Source organism: Mirounga leonina, unplaced genomic scaffold (assembly GCF_011800145.1).
Source record: "Mirounga leonina isolate KUSES-001 unplaced genomic scaffold, KU_Mleo_1.0 Mir_53, whole genome shotgun sequence".
Classification (NCBI taxonomy): Eukaryota; Metazoa; Chordata; class Mammalia; order Carnivora; family Phocidae; genus Mirounga; species Mirounga leonina.
In genome coordinates, this window is record NW_023270807.1 from 42,959,074 (window position 1) to 42,977,926 (window position 18,853).

At 36.5% G+C, this 18,853-nt stretch overlaps 1 protein-coding gene across 5 annotated transcripts in view; it reads right to left on the reverse strand.

Annotated features, from left to right (window-relative positions):
- Positions 1–18,853, reverse strand: part of CEP162 (centrosomal protein 162) — a 107,903-nt gene that overhangs the window by 36,265 nt on the left and 52,785 nt on the right. For 4 of the 5 annotated variants that reach the window (XM_034991147.1, XM_034991143.1, XM_034991145.1 and 1 more), the window contains exons 13-21: positions 18,448–18,697; positions 12,114–12,247; positions 11,635–11,862; positions 10,960–11,100; positions 8,744–8,856; positions 6,536–6,650; positions 3,798–3,924; positions 2,406–2,569; positions 1,548–1,652 (exon numbers count right to left, since the gene is read on the reverse strand). In XM_034991147.1, the coding sequence (XP_034847038.1) occupies positions 1,548–1,652; positions 2,406–2,569; positions 3,798–3,924; positions 6,536–6,650; positions 8,744–8,856; positions 10,960–11,100; positions 11,635–11,862; positions 12,114–12,247; positions 18,448–18,697 (1,377 nt within the window). The remainder of the gene's footprint in view (positions 1–1,547; positions 1,653–2,405; positions 2,570–3,797; positions 3,925–6,535; positions 6,651–8,743; positions 8,857–10,959; positions 11,101–11,634; positions 11,863–12,113; positions 12,248–18,447; positions 18,698–18,853) is intronic. The other variant, XM_034991146.1, reaches the window with a different exon arrangement.

The window sequence follows — 18,853 nt, forward strand, 5'->3', positions numbered from 1 at the left end:
ATTAATTAGTCCCATTTTTACTTATGTATTATTTAGAAAAGGAGATCATTATTATTAATTATTCTATAATTAATCTATTTCAGAACATGGTTCCAAAATGATTCTGAATATACTGTGATATACCTCGATTTTAAAATATACGTTAAGGTTTAAAATCATCAGGATATAAATGTTCATGGGAACAGAATAAGATCTGAAATGTACATGCAGCAAACTATACAAAATACTATTAATGAGCAATATTTTAGAAAGATATAGTTTAAAATGGTAAACCAATAAACTTTTAATGAAACCTTTAATAAAAGAGAAAGGTAACTGCATAAAGTGCTATATTTCTAGTCAATATGGATCATCATTTCAAGTCTTAATTTTGCTTTTAAGCATGCTTCTGTTTTTTACTCTGATACATTCAGTTCTACATTATTTCTCTTAAAGTCATCAGGTGGAGAAGAAGTTTCTTTGGTCTTTTTTCTCTCACAGTTCCAGATGGCTTCATCTACATTAGCTAATTTAAATCTTAAGCACTGAAAAATAGCCAAGCAATCCCGGACTATAGTTATTTCAGAATATTTGTAGCTCTTCAAGACACTTCTGTCCTATTCCTTTCCTGGCTACTGAGCCCAACTAAAAATCATACCTTTTAATAAGAACAGGTCCTGTAAAAGTAACAAAGTTAATTTTTTGCTTAGTTTTCCTTCTCTCATAAAACTGGGATAATAGTCAGCCCAGTGATGACCTCACAGTTTTGGGTTTGTGATGGAATAATGGCCATACACTGAAGTGTCATGACTTGACTACAGATTCATGCTCCCTTATGAACAGGGCTGGAAATTCTTATTTTGTTTTAATACTGAGTTATGAATACAAATGTTAATTACAGAATTTTAAAAACAAGGAGAAAGTTAATATTCCACCCTACAAAATAACTACTTCAATGAAAAAACATCTTCATCCTAATCAGCAAGCATCACTATATGATTTTTGAAAAGGTTTCCCAGCTACCCAGACCATGAAATGAATATTTCGAAGCTTGACAGTGAGCGAGAACTCAAAATTAAGGCCAGCTTTTTGGAAGGCTAAATGTTCTATTTCCAGGGCATTCTGCAACACTTCCCAAGCACTTCTAACATGTTCTCAACTCAAGGATCTCCTTTCCTATACTCCTTTCTCACCAAACTCTCATCAGGAGAAGGAATCCTAACTCCATACCCAGAGTTTTAAAATGCTGCTTGTGTCTAGATGTCTAATAGAGCTGGAATGCAAAATAACCTTTCGTCCACAGGTCTACTATCCAGTGAGGCACAACAGCCTACACATTCCTTATGCAGAAAGCCACAGACTATATAAAATGATTGTGTTTACTACTTTTATTACTGTCACTTTAAGTATTGTGTATCAAGTATTTAAAGGACAGTTCTATATTAGAATAAATTAATAAAAACAGAATTTTCAGGTCAATTATATTTTGTAGGAACTACTGAAATGAGAGAAAACAAAAATGCACAGTATATAAAATACCTTAATGAAAATTTACCCTGAACACATACTTGTCGCTCTAGATCCTGAATTTTTTTGGCATCAGCTGTTTTCTCTTTTAAACGTATCTTCTGCGGAATAGATGGATTTCCAGATTCAGCTTTCAGTTTCTCAACCTATCAAAAGGTAAAGAAAATGTTAAGAAGCATATTTAAAAAACACCTGAGAAACCCCAGGAGAGACGCATAATGTATTCATTCATTCATTTATGAATTCCCAGATAGGGCGCTGTGCTGGAGATATGGAGGGCAAACAAGATAAGCCTGCTTTCATAGTGCTTGCACTCCAGTAGAGGAGACACATGATAAGCTAATAAAGTAAATCAACGAGTAAATAAAATAACTTCAGAGAGTGACAAGTGCTATGAAGAAAATAAAATAGAGTGACAGATTGGGAAGAAAAGTCAGAAGGGGGCAGGATTGGTAGCTCCGTTAGATGAGGAGATCAGGAAAGGTCTTTCTGGGGAGTAGAAACTGGAGCTGAGACTTGAATGAGGAGTGAGACATGGAAGAAACTAGGCCAGAGTAATCTAGACCAAGGCAACCCGTGGAGCAAGCATGTTCAAGAATCGGGGAGGTCTGGTGTGGCTGCAGGAGAGTGATGTGTGGAGTGTGATACATACAGATGAGGCTGGAGAGGCAGACAGGGTTCAGACAATACGGGGACCTGAGGGGTTATGAAAAGGAGCTTAGATTTATTCTCAGTCTAATCGAAAACAGACTACACATCTAAGAGCAAACCCCAACCCAAACCAGCTATTTTCATTATTAAAGTTTACGGTACTGACTCAATTACACTTATAAGGCTAAGAAGAACTAAATGTTGAATAGGGTTCATCACAGAAATACTTTCTAAAATGATCTTACTACCTCAAGTTTGAGCTTCTCAATTTCTTCATTTGCTTCTTTAAGCCGAACTGCATCTTTATCCAGAAGTTCCTGATTTTCAGCATACCACTGTAATCTTTTTTGCAGACGACTGATTTCTTGCTTATGTGTTTCTTCTAAAATCTTTATTTCATATAATTTTTCACCTATAAGAAAAAGGAACTCCTGAACTTGATTGTAATTTTCCAAAATATGGAAATAAACTAAATTATATGAAAACCAATGCCTATATAATGAAAGCATTATGAAAAAATAAGAAGCAAAAAAAAAAAATGATCTTTGCAATGTAGTGTCCAGTTTAATCAATTCATAAAGAGAGATGAAGACTGTCTTCAAAGTCCAAATCCTCAAATTCATAGCAAAATTGGCTGTGTATAAATTTTTTGATAAATCAGTTATTTTCCCACTTTCATTATAAAAGCAAAGTTGTTTCCATGGGACAATAAATGTTGGGTCCAAGAAATAATAAACATGAATTCCTACAATTATATTAAAAATTGCAACGGGAAGCAATATAGAGTGTTTACCATGCATGATTTCATTTCACAAAACAAACATGATGGGCACTATTATTATTATTCTATTTTACAGATGAGGAAAGCAAATGTAATTTTCTTACAAACGGGTAAGTGGATTTTATTGTACATATCTTACACTGAAGATCATAATATCACAGCAGAAAGACCCTACAAAGTCTCCTCTGATCCACTTTTTTAGCCCTGGGTTCTGTCATCCTAAGCTCCAATCCATAGGTGCACTCAATAACATGCTCAAGAAACACACTCCAGCAACCTCCCTCCATCCCTTCACTTCTGTGTCTTCCAATCTGTCAGGACCCAGCTCAAAATGCTACTCTTCCCTAAAACCCCTACGTAGTATCATAGTACCATGTCTCATGTTTATTTGTAATTTTTAAAATACTAAACTTTTCTGCATTCTTATCTTACTCTCCTTTGTTTTCCCTTGCAGAGAATGTCACATTTATCCTGTGTTTTCTATAAACACAGTACAGTGTTATTTGTTCATCTGGCAAATACTTGAGAGCCTAGGTTTCGGACCCAGGGATAAAAAGGCAGACCATGCCCTCAGGAAGGTCACCATCTAGCTCGGGTGACAGACATGAACATGAATAAATACAAGATGCCACAAATTCAAAATAATCCTTGATTTTTTATGATCCTGCAATTATTCCTGCTAAAACCAATCAAATGTGCATACCTATTAATAATCGGTCTTTTAAAAATTTTCTAAAATTACAACATACTTAAAGGAATAGCATTTTGATTCCTTAAGTAGTAATAGCAACTATTACTTAAATTCAAGATTAAAACACTTATGAGTATAAAGGCAAACTGTTTCAGCTCAGCGTTTTACCTGTGGCATAAGCAATCTCATCTTTGGCTTGGTCTCTCTCTTTCTTCATTTTTTCCAAGTCTACTTCAAGAGCTTGTTTGTCTTGCTTCAGTCTTTTGATGTCTTCCAATAAACTGTTTTTTTCTTTCTTGATAGTCATAGAATTATAAAAGCATATTATTTATAGCCACAAAAAATTGTGGTATAGGCTCTCTTTTACCCCATCCATCATAAATTCTACATACGTATTTTTTATAAATACATAATTAGGGCGCCTGGGTGGCTCAGTCGTTAAGCAGCTGCCTTCCGCTCAGGTCATGATCCCAGAGTCCTGGGATCGAGTCCCACATCGGGCTCCCTGCTCAGTGGGAAGCCTGCTTCTCCCTCTCCCACTCCCCCTGCTTGTGTTCCTGCTCTTGCTGTCTCTGTCAAATAAATAAATAAAATCTTTAAAAAAAAACCAAAAACATAATTATTTTTCCTAAATTTAGTTCTGGTGTCATCACGTTCTTCCACCCTGCCAAATTATTAATAATTCCCCATAGCCTACTAGATTAATTCTAATCATCTAACTCAACATAGCCTAAAGACCTCCCAATGAACTGTTCTCACTTCTCCTGGATTACTGCAATAATGTCCTAACTAGTGTGCCTTTTCCACTTTTATCAGCTAGTCTATTCTCCTCACAGTAGCCAAAGAGATTTTAATTAAAAAAGTACTGAAGTATAACTGGCATACAATAAATATCCTGTAGTTTCAGGTGTACATCATAGTGACTTGATATTTTTATACATTATGAAATGATCCCCATGGTAAGTCTTGTTATGGTCTGTCATCACACAAAGTTAGTACATTATTGACTAGATACCCTATGCTGTCCATTACACCCCTGTGTCTTATTTTATAACTGGTAATTTATATTTCACCTGCCCTCCAACACCCCCCACCACTTTCTGGTAACCAACAGTTTGTTTCCTGCACCTCCAAGTCTGTTTTGTTTGCTCATTTACTTCACATGTAAGTGAAATCATACGGTATTTGTTTTCTTCTGACTTATCACTTAGCACGATACCCTCTAGATCCAACCATGTTGTCACTTTCTCCCTATCCTATCTAGCAATCAAGTTAAAACAGAAAAGTTTCTTGACGTCTTAGCCCCTCGCAAAGGTGGGTGGATGTTTTCCTAGTCTGCTGCCGTACTGAAGGATAAGGCCAGTTGAACTCCAGATGTCCTGTCTCCACTTTGCTGTTAAAGCTCCAGCCCATGGCTACTAAACTAAAGGCCTAGGAGCAGATGTTTACTGTTAGGTTTTTATCCCTCCTCATTTCTGGTCCCTAGAGAGTTCTCTCACTTTCCTGAGAGCTTTTACATTTTGCATTTACAAGATGTTTATTCTATTTTGTCCAGCATTTTCTGATGTTTTTAGTGGAAGTTTTAGTTTCCTGTCAGAAAATATTTTCAAAACAGCACTTTTAAAAGGTTGCTAATAACAATTTGAATAAAGCTGATGTTTGGCTTGAAACCTTACTATGGTTTCCCAAGCCTTCATAAATTACAATGATATTAATTTCTCTCTTAACTTGCTAATTTTTGAGGCCTACTGGCAAGGGAGTTAGGGAGAGTCCAACCATTCACTCTTTCTTCTAACCTATCTGCCTAACTACGTATCTCTTTAATCATGCTATACATGCATACCTGCACCTGAAGAAAGTTGCCAAATAGATTCATATTTGAAACTACATCTTAAATACCACAAAAGGCTGCTAAACATGTTATTAAACTAGGGTGTGTTTAGATTTCTACGTAACAAAACTTTATATGATTTCTCGTTAAAAAGTGTATGTATTTGGCATTTTTCTAATTCATATAGTCATTCAATAGATTAGAAGGGCTTTTTTAGTTTCATGCCATGGTTCTTAATGGGAGGGAGTGGGGAGAATTAACTACCATCCCACAGGGGACAAGTTTGGAAATGTGGCAGTGAGCACATATTTCCTGGGGACAGGGATGACAAAAATTGTGCAGTATATGGAACTGTTCTGCTTAAAATAGAATTAACCTGCCCAAAATTCCAAAACTTCTCTCACTGGTAAATACCACTTTAGAAAATTCTAAGCCATATCCTTTATAATACGATTCAATAAAAATAAAAAAAAAAGTTATGGAGCAGCTATTGTATTTCACATCTGTGTTAAGTACATGGGAGGCAAATATTTGTAGACACAGTCTCTGCCTTCTAGAAGTGCACAGTTCACTGAAGACCGGTAAAAAGCCACTTAACATTTTAAGGTGAACAATCATCTTCAAAGTATTTTCCTATTTTAGCTTACATTTCTAAGAAGGAATTTTTGAAATAAGGTATATATGCCCTAAGTAAGGTTATGCCTCCAGTATGGCTCCACCTGACGATCACTAGATGAGAGGCTGGATTATAAAGAGGATGCATGGAGCACTGGGTGTTATATGCAAACAATGAATCATGGAACACTACATCAAAAACTAACGATGTAATGTATGGTGACTAACATAATAAAATAAAATAAAATAAAATAAAAATAAAATAAAGAGGATGCCATCGAAAACCAGTATTATGTCATTTTCTCTAAGGTCACATGTATATTAAATGCTAATTTAAGATATACCTAAATTTTTTAATGGTATGAAATTTATAACAGATTTTATCTATTCATAAATTACAAAAACAGATTTTTTTTTACACATATGGAAATTTTAAGAATAAATTCTTTACTATACTTACGCAACTTACCTGTGCCACCCGTAGTTCTGCTAACAGATCTGTAAAATTCTGGGTTTTGGTGGGCTCTGAATCTTCAACTACTTGAGACAGGAAACGACTTTTGTGCATCTGTTCTCTGATTTATTTTGAAAATGAAAATATTTTTTTTAAACAAAGTACTCCTTTCAATGCAAAATATACAATTCTTAAAATTAAAAAATCTAATGGACATTGCAACTATTTGAGCCACTGAAGAAAAATAGGTTATTTACTCTAAAGATTAAAATATTAAAATAGTAAAAGAAGTATAAGGGAGATGTTTGTTCAATTTAAAAGAATTGAAACCCTAACATCATGCTTTCTTTATAATATAAAAATACTTTCTACTAATTCTCAGAGAAACAAAACTCAATGTGTGAGAAAGATGTGCTGCATTTATCCTGTGGTGCTACATCTTCCCTGCTACATCATTCTAGACTCCTTTCTAAGAAACACAAATCACCAATCATACACATGATAAATGACAAACAAAACCAAACACAGTCTATTATTTGAAGTTAGAATCAATTTTTCTGGTTTTCCAGAAACATTATACAAGGAGTTTAGGACTGCATTTAAAATCATCTAATCCTACTGTAAAGAAACCCTCTATTTCATCGTGAAAGCGCATTTAAAGCTTCAGTTTGGGATCCGGGAATAGATCTCTTTTAAACCCATGTAATATAAGATGTGATATTTTAGAATGCTTTATTGAAGCATACTTGATTGAAATCAGATATAAATGCTTTCACGCATCAGAACTGTGCAGATTATCACAACTGGCTTGGGGTCATACATTCAAGGCCAAAGAAGCTGCTGCTGCTGCTGCTTTTTTTTTTTTAAGATTTTATTTATTCATTCATAAGAGACAGAGAGAGAGAGAGGCAGAGGGAGAAGCAGGCTCCCAAGGAGCAGGGAGCCCAATGTGAGACTTGATCCCAGGATCCTGGGATCATGACCTGAGCCGAAGGCAGACGTTTAACCATCTGAGCCACCCAGGTGCCCTTCTTTTTTTTTTTTTTTTTTAAGATTTTATTTATTTATCTGTCAGAGAGAGAGTGAGCACAAGCAGGGGGGACAGCAGGCAGAGGGAGACGGAGAAGCAAGCTCCCTGCTGAGCAGAGAGCCTGACGCAGGACTCGATCCCAGGACCCAGGGATCACAACCAAGCTGAAGGCAGACACTTAACTGACTGAGCCACCCAGGCACCCCCAAAGAAGCTTCTTCTAATAGCAGTTCCATCTAAGTGATCAGGTGTCTATGTGAAGTGACACAAAACTGGTGAGCCATTTCCTAAAAGAAGACAGTACCCTAACTTGCTCATGTTTATGAGTTCAGCTTTTTCACTCAATATGTTAAAGTTGGATGTAGTATTATCTAAAAGATCTTACAGATCTTACAGTCTGAAATATGATTCCTAAGTAGGTGCTGGTGCTCCCTGAGCCTGCCGTGCTGAGTGCTGGTTAATAACAACTCACAAGTTCTTCTCTGGAGAAATGCCCTCAGCCAAATAGCAGCCTCTGCCCCCTGGCCTAGAGGATATCCCCCATTCCCTTCCTAGGGCATACCTCACCCAGTGACTGACTAGTTTGAGGGTATAAAAGATTGCTCCCCTTGCCTCAAGTGGGACCAACTCTGTGATGTAATCTGTTTTCCTGAGCGGAATAAATAAAGCCAGTCACTGGCTAAGACCACGTTCTTACTTACCTTCCCTCCCCCTTATCCCACCTTGCTTCTCTTGTTCCCCTTCTCCTTAGGGTTATCCTCCCAGAAATCACCTCCATAAGGATCCCTACCTCAGGCTCTACTTCTACAGAACCTGACCTAAAACATTAAGTGATAGTTATATGATACATATATTTTTAGTATGATTAATCACATGGTTCCTTAGGAAATGGCTAAGCATCTCAGGCTTAATGACTGATCAAGAGGAATACTGTATATTCAGTTTCCTAAAACTGATGTGAAACTCAAATATGAGTATGCTAAAAATACTAAAATATGTACTACTAGCCATCTAGTACTAAAAGAAAAATATACTGAATATTAAACCTATAAAAGTTACAAACCATAAATAAGTGTAAAATTTTTTTCAGTTCTAAGTAAAAATAAATGTATTTTTAGTATTAAAATAAAATGCTTAGAAATAGTCTACATATATTTGATTTTACGAATTCAAAAAGAACTTACTTTAAGGAAGCTAACTCACTGAATAAACTCTGGTTTTCCTTGAACATTCGCTCCTCATTTTTCTTGTTTTGTTCTTGGAGATCTTTCACTTGATTATACAATCTTTCATTTTCCTTTTTATAAACAGAAAATTACATTTTAGTTAATAGTCATTAGTACTTACATAAGTATATATGCTCACAACAGATACATCTTTTAAACATTTTCAAAGTCTTTTACATTTATTTAGTTTTGAGTAAGCAAAATCTTTTTAAAACTCTTTATATCATCTCAGAAGAAAACCTGTTACCTGAAAACAATTCTTTCCAAAATGCTTACTTGAAAAAAAGAGTTGCAAAAATTCCCAAGATCCTAATGTCAGTGTAAGGCGCTGTATTTCACAGGAGTAAGCAGGCCGAGTGGCTGCAGAAATAACTACAGCCTAACTGTGTGGACTAGGGGCAAAAGGCCCACTGGGACTGTCTGCATCCTCTTTTTTCTGATTCTAGCCTGGCTTCCTGCAATGAGGTAACTGGATATAGATAGCCACGATGGGCTTCCATGCTTGTTTCTGGAACTTTCTGTGAGCAGGGAGTTAGAGAGCAGGTATTTCTAAAAGTGTAAGGACAAGGCAAAGCAGATACTAGGCCCAGTTCTCCCCTAGCCTTAGACTAAAGAGTGACTCAAACCAATCTGTGCTTAGGTGCTGTGGCTTATTAACTTTTTTAAAATTAAGAATCTGATGAAAACCAAGGACCTTTGAGGATCTAATAAAAACCATGGACTATCTCACCATGTCTGGCCTAGTGCTTGGTAAGATGGTCTGTGCTTAAATACCCACAATGTAATGTATACAGATATGCAAGTTTTGTGTTATATTTGTGGGAGAAGGTGGTTGGCATCCTTATGGGTCTGTGACATACTCCTTAAAAATGTGTGCTCTCAGGGCACCTGGATGGCGCAGCTGGTTAAGTGAACAACTCTTGGTTTTGGCTTAGGTCATGATCTCAGGGTCAGGGGACTGAGCCCCATGCTGGGCTCCATACTCAGCACAGAGTCTGCTTGGGATTGATTCTCTCCCCCTCTCTTTCTGCTGTGCCCCCTCCCTGCCCCATTTGCTTGCTCTAACAAATAAATAAATCTTAAAACAAAAACAAAAACAAAAAACACAAACAGGTGTTCTCTACAGCAAGATCACAATGGCAGGCAAAGGATTTGGAAGGTTCTCACTAACTATAGGGCAGTGTGCCCTACAAAATCAGTACTATTTCATCTATAGGAAAATTATGAATCACTGATATGACAATGCTTTCTCTGGTTATCCTCGGATGACAATGCTAATTATTGATAGGCTTGATGCTTAAAAGTCAAAAGAAAAAAAGGTAATGAGTGAGAAAGAGAAGGGAAAGGGAGTAAGGGAAAAAAGGGGAGGAAACTAAGATGAAGTTCTATGCTGGAGATCACTAAACCTGTCCTGGCTGACTGGCTAGTCAGCATTACCAAGAATCCATCACACATGGCAAATATCTGCCTTCTTGTAGGACACACAGATTTTTTCTCATTTAATTCAAATTTTTTCACTCTCAGCACATTGGCAATTAATTTCAGATTTGTATTTCTGAATATAATACCAAAACTAATCAATATAATCTACTGAAAAGCATTACAGAAAACTAAAGAAGAATAGGGCAGTGTCTAAGGAATATGGCTATTAAAAATAGTAACAGGCAACATTCACTAATTGGTTACTGGGTGCCAGGTACTAAGAGGTTGGTTTGCACTTTCATATTTTAATTTTATAACCATCATATGAGGCAGCTACTGTTATTACCATCCCCACTCACAGATGAGGAAAGTGGCTTAGAGAGGTGAAATGATTTGCCCAAGGCTGCACAGCAGGAGGTGGAGGGAGGACTAACACTGGATTCCTTTTTTAAATTATTATTATTAACATATAATGTATTATTTGTTTCAGGGGTACAGGTCTGTGATTCATCAGTCTTACACAATTCACAGCGCTCACCACAATACGTACCCTCCCCAGTGTCCCCACGCTCTTAACCAGCTTAATTATATGCCTATGAAAAATGTTCAGACTAGTCAAATTATTACTTACTCATTTTTGCCAGAATTCCTGTTACCCGCTACATGAGCATAGAAATATTTTAATATGCCTTACTTTCTATAATCAAAGGATCTCAAGAACAAATTCACAAAGTGCTGAAAATTCACCACACCTGTTGATATCCTTGAAGAAGTGTCTCTTGTTCCTGTATTTCTTTTTGAATTTGCTTCAATTTTTCTTCAGTGACAGTATCAGCTGTTTCTCCAAAATGTAACCATCTTTGCTTTTTGTTTGTTTCTTCAAAGCTACTTAACTTTGAGAAAATACAGACATTATTTTATTTAGGAAAGGAGATGATGAAGTGAGAGATAAGGAAGAATAACAGAAAACTCAACATGCATAGATCTAAAACTGTCCTATAACTACAGTGGAATTAACACCAACTAGCTAAATCATTACAATGTGATGTTTTGTGCTGATGGTTCTGGTGATGAGAGTAACTCAGAAATGCTACACAGTGTCATTCTCTGAATCTAGGCCTTCTATAGCAGTTCTTTCTGAAACTGTCTTCTTTGAAGGTCATAGTGAACTAAGGGATTTGTTTTCAAAAAGGACTGCTAACAGAAGAAAATTATCAAAATGAGCCAATTTAAATTTTGATTTTTTCCCAGTGGGTTTGAGTTAGGCTCTGTTGTGAGGAGGCAGTCTTGGGAACCATGTTCATATTTTATACAGCAAATACATCAAGTCAAACAGCCCCAGGAACAAAGGATGACAATGCATTTTTGCAGGGAGTACAAGTTCTTTTTATTCAATAAAAGGAGAAACAGGACAATGTGTCTAGTACCTTGGCTTGAAGAATGTAATTGTCTTGGTTCAGTCTGAAGAGTTCCTTTTCCTGTTGTCTCTTTAGTTCTTCCATCTTATTTTCCAGCTCTCTCTCTTTTTCTGAGAATGTAACTTTAATTTGCTCAATTAGGGCTTGTGCACCCCTCCATTTTTCCTCTGCTTCCTGAACTCTTTTAAACATAATTAACTCGGTCTCCTTGTTCTCACCATGGTATCCTGAAGAATCCTTTTAAGGAGAAGCATTACTTCATTATAGTATATTTACATACTAGGTTTGAAAACAGGTGGTTAGAAAAAAAAACCTTAATGAATAAAAATGACATGGTTAACAATGTTCTGCTATAGAAAAATCAATAAATGTTCAGTAAGATTAGAACATCATGCTTAATGCAAAACAAATTTCATTATTTATTACTTAGTTTTAATATTATAAAACAGAAAAAAATTATGAATGTGATTTTGAAATTCAATACCTACATTCTGAAACTGAACACAATAATCAGTTTCTGTAGAATCTTCAGCCTTCTTAGGAGTAGCCAGGCAACTTTCAGTTTTGGGAGCTGCTTTACCCAAAGCTGCAGGCTTGATGACTTTTGTTCCCGATAAGATTTCTAAATATTGTAAACAATGGACAGAAGCACCACAAATGCAAACAAAGGTGAATGTGTATTCAGCAATCATGTAACAGTAAGTACTAATACAATGGGAACGGTAGGATAGAAGAGGATCTGGAAAGAGGCTGGGGTCTAACTCTGTAACACAGCTGTTTCACTGCAGTCAGAACTCCCCATAATCAACATTTCACCCAATTTGACAAAGAAGGCTAACTGACCCAAGATTCATGTCAAATGATAAACGGAGCTAAAAAAATGTGAAGAGAATGTGGACAGGGATAATTTCAGGTCTTACTAATTTTAAATACTATTCTTTAAAATGGTCACAGCAATAACAAATAAGAATATCCAAGTGATGAATCAAAGAGAAGCTGATTAACTTTATGAAGCACTTTAGTTCAAATTAAGGGTGCTTTCAAAGCACACTTTTCATAAATAATGTGTATCAAGATATAGTATTAAAGGAATAATATAAATTGCATGGAAACTTTACAACAGCTCGTCTAAATTTGACTTAAAAGTAAAATTATAATACTGCTATAAAACCCTGATAATATATATTGAATTAAAAAAATGTGATTAATGTATGTTCTGGTCCAATTTTCACCTTTTAAGGTACCTCATAAATCCCCAAACAGTAGGAATAATTCTAAGGCCAATAAATTACTCAGTTAATAATAAAAAGAATGTTTATGAGAAATACCTTGAAGAGACCTTGAGGGCCATATTCAAATACTATAAGTTTGAGCTGAACAGTCAGTAAACATTCATTTATCTGCCTTAGAGGTAAATTAAGAATTTGAAATTTTTATTTTTAAATATAATTTCTTCAAGATGCTAATTTTTAAGTGTAAAGTTTACTTTTTCATTAAAAGTGAAAAGATACATGGTTATTAAAGATTTGGAAATTACAGAAAAGTCAAAAAAAGAAACAAGTCACCAGTAGCACCTCACCCAAAGATTTCTTTCTAATCTCTTTTGCAGGCATGCAGGGGTTTTCTTTACAGAGTAGTAGTCATTTGTAATTGGACTATTCCGTGTAGAGGGTTTTCTGGAGAACTTAAAGTGTTCAAAAAGAAACGGAGTCATTGTAAAAGCTGGCATTCATCCTTCCAAGTCACTGGAGATCCATTAATGTGGCCAGTGAATGAGGTGTGATCTGCTAGCACTGTCATTCTCCCTAGGAAATGGCAGCTAAGGGTGGCAGGTGGTTCTTATTCAAGTTGTAGTCAGCCAATGCTTTCATACCAGAATTCTCTCTTCTTGAATTCTTAATTTTCATTTCTCTAAGTAATTATTTTTAGTAATGGTACATAGACAGTATCTTTTTCCTTTATATATGAAGAAAATTTGCCTGGATAGAAAACTTTAATATGAAAACATTGCAGAATTTGGACCTCATGAATCCTTCTTGAAAAAACAACGGATTAAGAAAATTTAGTCAAAAAATAAACCAATCAAAATAATTCCAGAATGGAGAAGCTATGGCTAAGGGACTCGTGAAAAGCATTCCATCTCTTTAATAATCAGAATGAAGACCTAAATTCAAAAGCTGAGGGGAATTAAGGTTGCAGGATAAAATATAATAAACTTGAACAAGGAAAAATGAAATCAACAAAAATGAGTAAAAGGCATATGAGTGGGGGATGTAAGAGTTTTACTACCTTATATTTCACAGAAGGGAAAACTGATCATGTATAAAATTGAAAATGCAGTTAAAAGCAGCATGATTCTGGCAATCTTTGAGTGGTTTTCAAAATCTGTTTTCTTTTAAAGGGTTCTTTTGGGATATAATATTTCTTAGGATGAAGTTTTTCTTACAGATTTAAGAAATACTAAATCTAATATTTTATTTAAAAGAACCTGTAGGGGCGTCTGGGAGGCTCAGTTGGTTGAGCATCACGTCCGACTCTTGATCATGGGTGCGAGACCCGAGTTGGGCTCCCCGCTTGGGAGTCTCTCCCTCTGCCCCTCTCCGCACTCATGCACTCTCTTAAAAACAAATAATAATAATAAAAAAAAAGAACTTGCAAAGAGTGATTCTGTTCTTATAAAATGTTTTGTCCATTTAGCCATATGTCTGCTTCTCTCCTTCCATCCACCATCTATGCTTCCTTCTATCTGTATAAGGACATACACATGAGAAGCATGAAATGATGCTCACTCAGTGTGACACCCATTGCTTCTTGCTTTCTTTTTACTTTTCTGTATTTTTAAATTTAAATAATGAGCAACTATTCCTTTTTTGACCAGAAGCTTATTAGTCTAGGGGTGCCTGGGTGGCTCAGTTGGTTAAGCGTCTGCCTTCGGCTCAGGTCATGATCTCAGGGTCCTGGGATCAAGCCCAGCATCGGGCTCCCTGCTCAGTGGGGACTCTACTTTTCCCTCTGCCCCTCTCCCTAACTTGTGCTCTTGTGTTCTCTCTCTCTCAAATAAATCTTAAAAAAAAGAAGAAACTTATTAGTCTAAAAATAAAAACATAAGTTAATAGCCAAAGAAAATTAATTTAAAATAAAAAGGAAAACAACCACACAGCAGGTACTGCTAATTGCCAATCTCCTCTTCCCTACTAATAGAAACCTCCCTATTAATTTTGCCCTGGGCAGCAATGTACCCAGTTGAAAATACTCATCTCCCTGGACTCCAGGCAACTGAGGGTGGCCATAAGATCAAAATTCAAGCTAGTAGATGAAAGCAAAAGTTTCTTACATGGTGCTTCCAGAAAAGTCACTACTTTACTGATGAAGAAGTCGATGATGTAACTGGCATGGACCTTTTACTTTTTACCTTTCCTCCTGACTCAGACTGGAGGCTGAAATAGCCACCTTGTTATAATGAAGACAAAAGTCACAGATAAAGGATTTTGCAGCAGGAAAGAAGAACGGATCTGGTTCCTTGCACAGTGGTGCCAGGTCTGAACTGCCTATTCCTGCCTTCTTGTTACATGAAAAAGAGAAACTCTGAGTAAGCCCCAGCACCTGGCTTCTTTTTCATCTTAATCAAGGTTGATTCCAAGTGCATTCTCTAGACTTTCTGAACACTAATCTGTATCTCAGAGTCTGCTTGTTGGAGAACCCAACCTGTGACAAGTAACAACCATCCCAAAGGAATTAAAATTCTTCTAAATAAAACTAAAATTGCTCTGGGGGAATTTTACAATAAAAAGAGATTTAAAAAAATCATAAGTCTAATGAAAAAAAAGTAACTCAGTATAAAAATGGACAGTCAAGGTTTATCATTGTACTTTAATATAAATTGTACTGTTTTATTTTTATTTTGGTAGTCACAAATACTGTAAAATTTTGAAACAGGAAAAATACTCATAAAGGTATTGTTGGTTTCCTCTATCAACCTCTCAATCATGCCCCTCGTTTCTTTTCCACCCACTGTGACATTACTTCTGTCTTCATTCTTAGTAATTTCAATATACTCATAGTGATCCTTTCAACCCTTGGCTCTTGGGTCCTTATACTTAACCTCTCCACCTCAGCTACTTACTTACATTGGTATACTCTAAGCCTTTTCTCTACTAGTAACACAATCACTTCTAATCTCAGTCTTAGGCATTTCTTCTCTAATAATCCTATCTCCCACTTCATGCCCTCTGGTATTTGGATTCCATCAATCCTTTAACCCCAACAGTACTCATAGACGGTCGATCCTACCTGTTTCATACCGTATTACACCCCTTGACGTCCTTTCTTCCTTCCTTACTCAATTTGAAGTCCACATACACCATTAGCTCTCTTCTTGCTCCTCAGTTCATTGCACTAGTTTGGCAAAAACCACTCTTCTTGGTAAATCCAACTATACAACTACCCAACACCTGCAATCATGTAGCAAAACGTGGACATGCACAAACACACACACACACACAAACACAACACACACACACACACACAAATATGTTGCCTGGTATCAATTTAAATCCATAATCACTAACTTCAAGAAGACTCTGCTGCGGGCAATCTAGTCCTCCAGGATGGCTATTTCATCTCTTCTCTCCTCTCCTCTAACACTCCTACCCTATCCTCAATGCCAGCAAATGATACTATGTTTTATTTCTCAGAGAAAATGGAAGCAATCAGAAGAAATCATCCACATTCTTTCACCATGTCTACCCACCCACCAGTATCTGTGTCTACATCTTCCCCTTTCCCATCTGCTTGCACAGATGAATTGTCCACGCCTCTATCTGGAGCCAATCCTTTCAATGAACTCTAGATTCCGTTACAGTTCCTCTACTCAAGGACACTGCTCTAGCAATTCTTCCCCTCTCACCACCATGAATCTACTGAAATCTTTCCAAAATGCATAAACATACTTTTAGGCATATTATTATTACTACCATTAAAAAAAAAGCAAAACAAAAAGCTTTCCTTGACTCTACTTCCCATGCCAGCTACTACCCCATTTTTTTCTGCCTTTTACACTCTTTCCTCCTAGTCTATAAAGCATCCAATTTTATTTCTCACATTCCCTCCTATTCTCATTCAGCCTGCCTTTTACAGCTACATAACCATGGAAACTGTCCAGTTTACTGATGACTTCCTCCACGCTAAACCCAAAGGTCAGTCCCCAGTTTTCACTTTCCTTTCTCTCTCAGCAGCAACTGACAGATAAATCAATTCTCCTTTCTTCACTTGGCTTTCAGGATCCCACATATTCAGGTTTCTTCCAACCTTACTCTCTTCTCTTTGCAGGTTACTCCTCTTCTTCCTGACTTCCTAAGGTTAGCATGCCCAGAGCTCAGGCCTTGGTCTGCTTTTCTCCTATAGCAATGCTCACTCTCTTTGTCAGCCTCATGGTTTAAAAACCATCTATATTAGTTTTTTTGTTTTTTTTTTAAGATTTTATTTATTTATTTCCAGAGAGAGGGAGAGAGAGAGCATAAGCAGCGGGGGAATGGCAGGCAGAGGGAGAAGCAGGCTCCCCGCTGAGCAAGGAGCCCATCATGGGACTTGATCCCAGGACCCTGGGATCATGACCTGAGCAGAAGGCAGACACTTAACCAACTGAGCCACCCAGGCGTCGCCCATCTATATTAGTTTTCACAATAACTCACAAATCATCTGCAGTCTACACCTCCCTCTTGAACTCTAGACTTTTCTATCTAATTGGTTCCTTGTTGTCTCCACTTGCATGTAGAACAGTCATTTCAAAAATAAGAGAAAATAAGGCAATACAAAAGACTTTGTAGGGGAAGGAATTAGAGGTTCACAGGTTAAGAACAAGATGAAAGGATGCTTGCATTAATCCTACAGAATCATATTCCTGTCTCTACAGAATAACTACCTCCTGCTGGTGTTCTCCTCTATTCTGACATAAATCAGCCTTGGCCTTCCTTTCCATCTTAGATGCACAGGTTGCTGCAGCAAATACAACACAAAGGCAGGAGAGAGTCTTTAATGCCTAAAGAATTTAAAATAGAGTCAAAGTGGTCCTGGACTTAATAGTCTTAGGGAAAAGCAAGGAAAGACATTTCAAGCTAGAAATGAATTTTCCAATGAGGACAGTTCTCTTCATGACAAATATCACCATATAACAATGATGAAATTGGTCACCTATTAAATTTAATCACAAAGGGAAGGACAAAATGCTTCTGGCTCCATAGCTCTCCCTTCCTCACTGGAATTTAAAGGCAGCAGAAATGTTGGTTTGATCTGAACATTTCTGTTCTTTTAATTGCTGCATGGGCTCTTAAGTTGAAAATTATCCTTTCCTACTGTCACTATAAATGACTGCATTAGGAAATAACAAACAGAGGCACTGCGATATATAAAAATACGCATTATGTGCTATATAAAACATCCAGCCTGGCTCAGTCTATACTGAACTAATATCCAAATAATCTCTATAATCAACCTTCATTTGTAGGTTGCCATTTGCATTCTGAATTTGTAGTTCTTCTCTGGTAAACACTGGATATTCCAAAGTCAACCAGGTGAGGATGAGTTTGACTCCTATTCACTTCCCATACTTTAGGAGTGTCATTCAGGAAAGCCTAGAGCCAATGACCAAAATCCTCCTGTAAACTGAATCTTTCAGAATGGAATATCCTATCTTAAGATGAATTCTTTCCTATGAAAATAAAAGTTCACAGAAGGAGAGAAAGAAATAAGGAAAGCAGAGAGCAAGGAAAGTAAAATAATACACTATATGCACAGAACTCTATTACAAAAAGAGCATATAATTACCTTTTTTCCTAGCTTGATTTGAAGTGGGACTGGATCTCATTTTCATAACGTCCTTTGAAGTTTTCTTTTCAAGAGCAGAAAAAGTCTTGAATGGTGAACTGGATTTGCCATAGCCTGAGCTCCTAACTGATGCATATAATCCACTCTGGGGTTTTCTTTTAAGCAACGGAGGTGCACTTTTGGCCTTCTTGTATGGGACCTGTTTACCAGTTATAGCCCCTTCTTCTCCAGAACTAAGTTGTTGAAAAGTCTGCACACAAGTAGCAACTTTTTAGGACTTAAATAAACTTCAACTACAGTTGTAAATGAAGATTTAACAGATCACAAAACCACAGTGATTACTGAATAATAGTTTGCATTATTATATTATCTATATTATACATATACACACATATAATATACACAT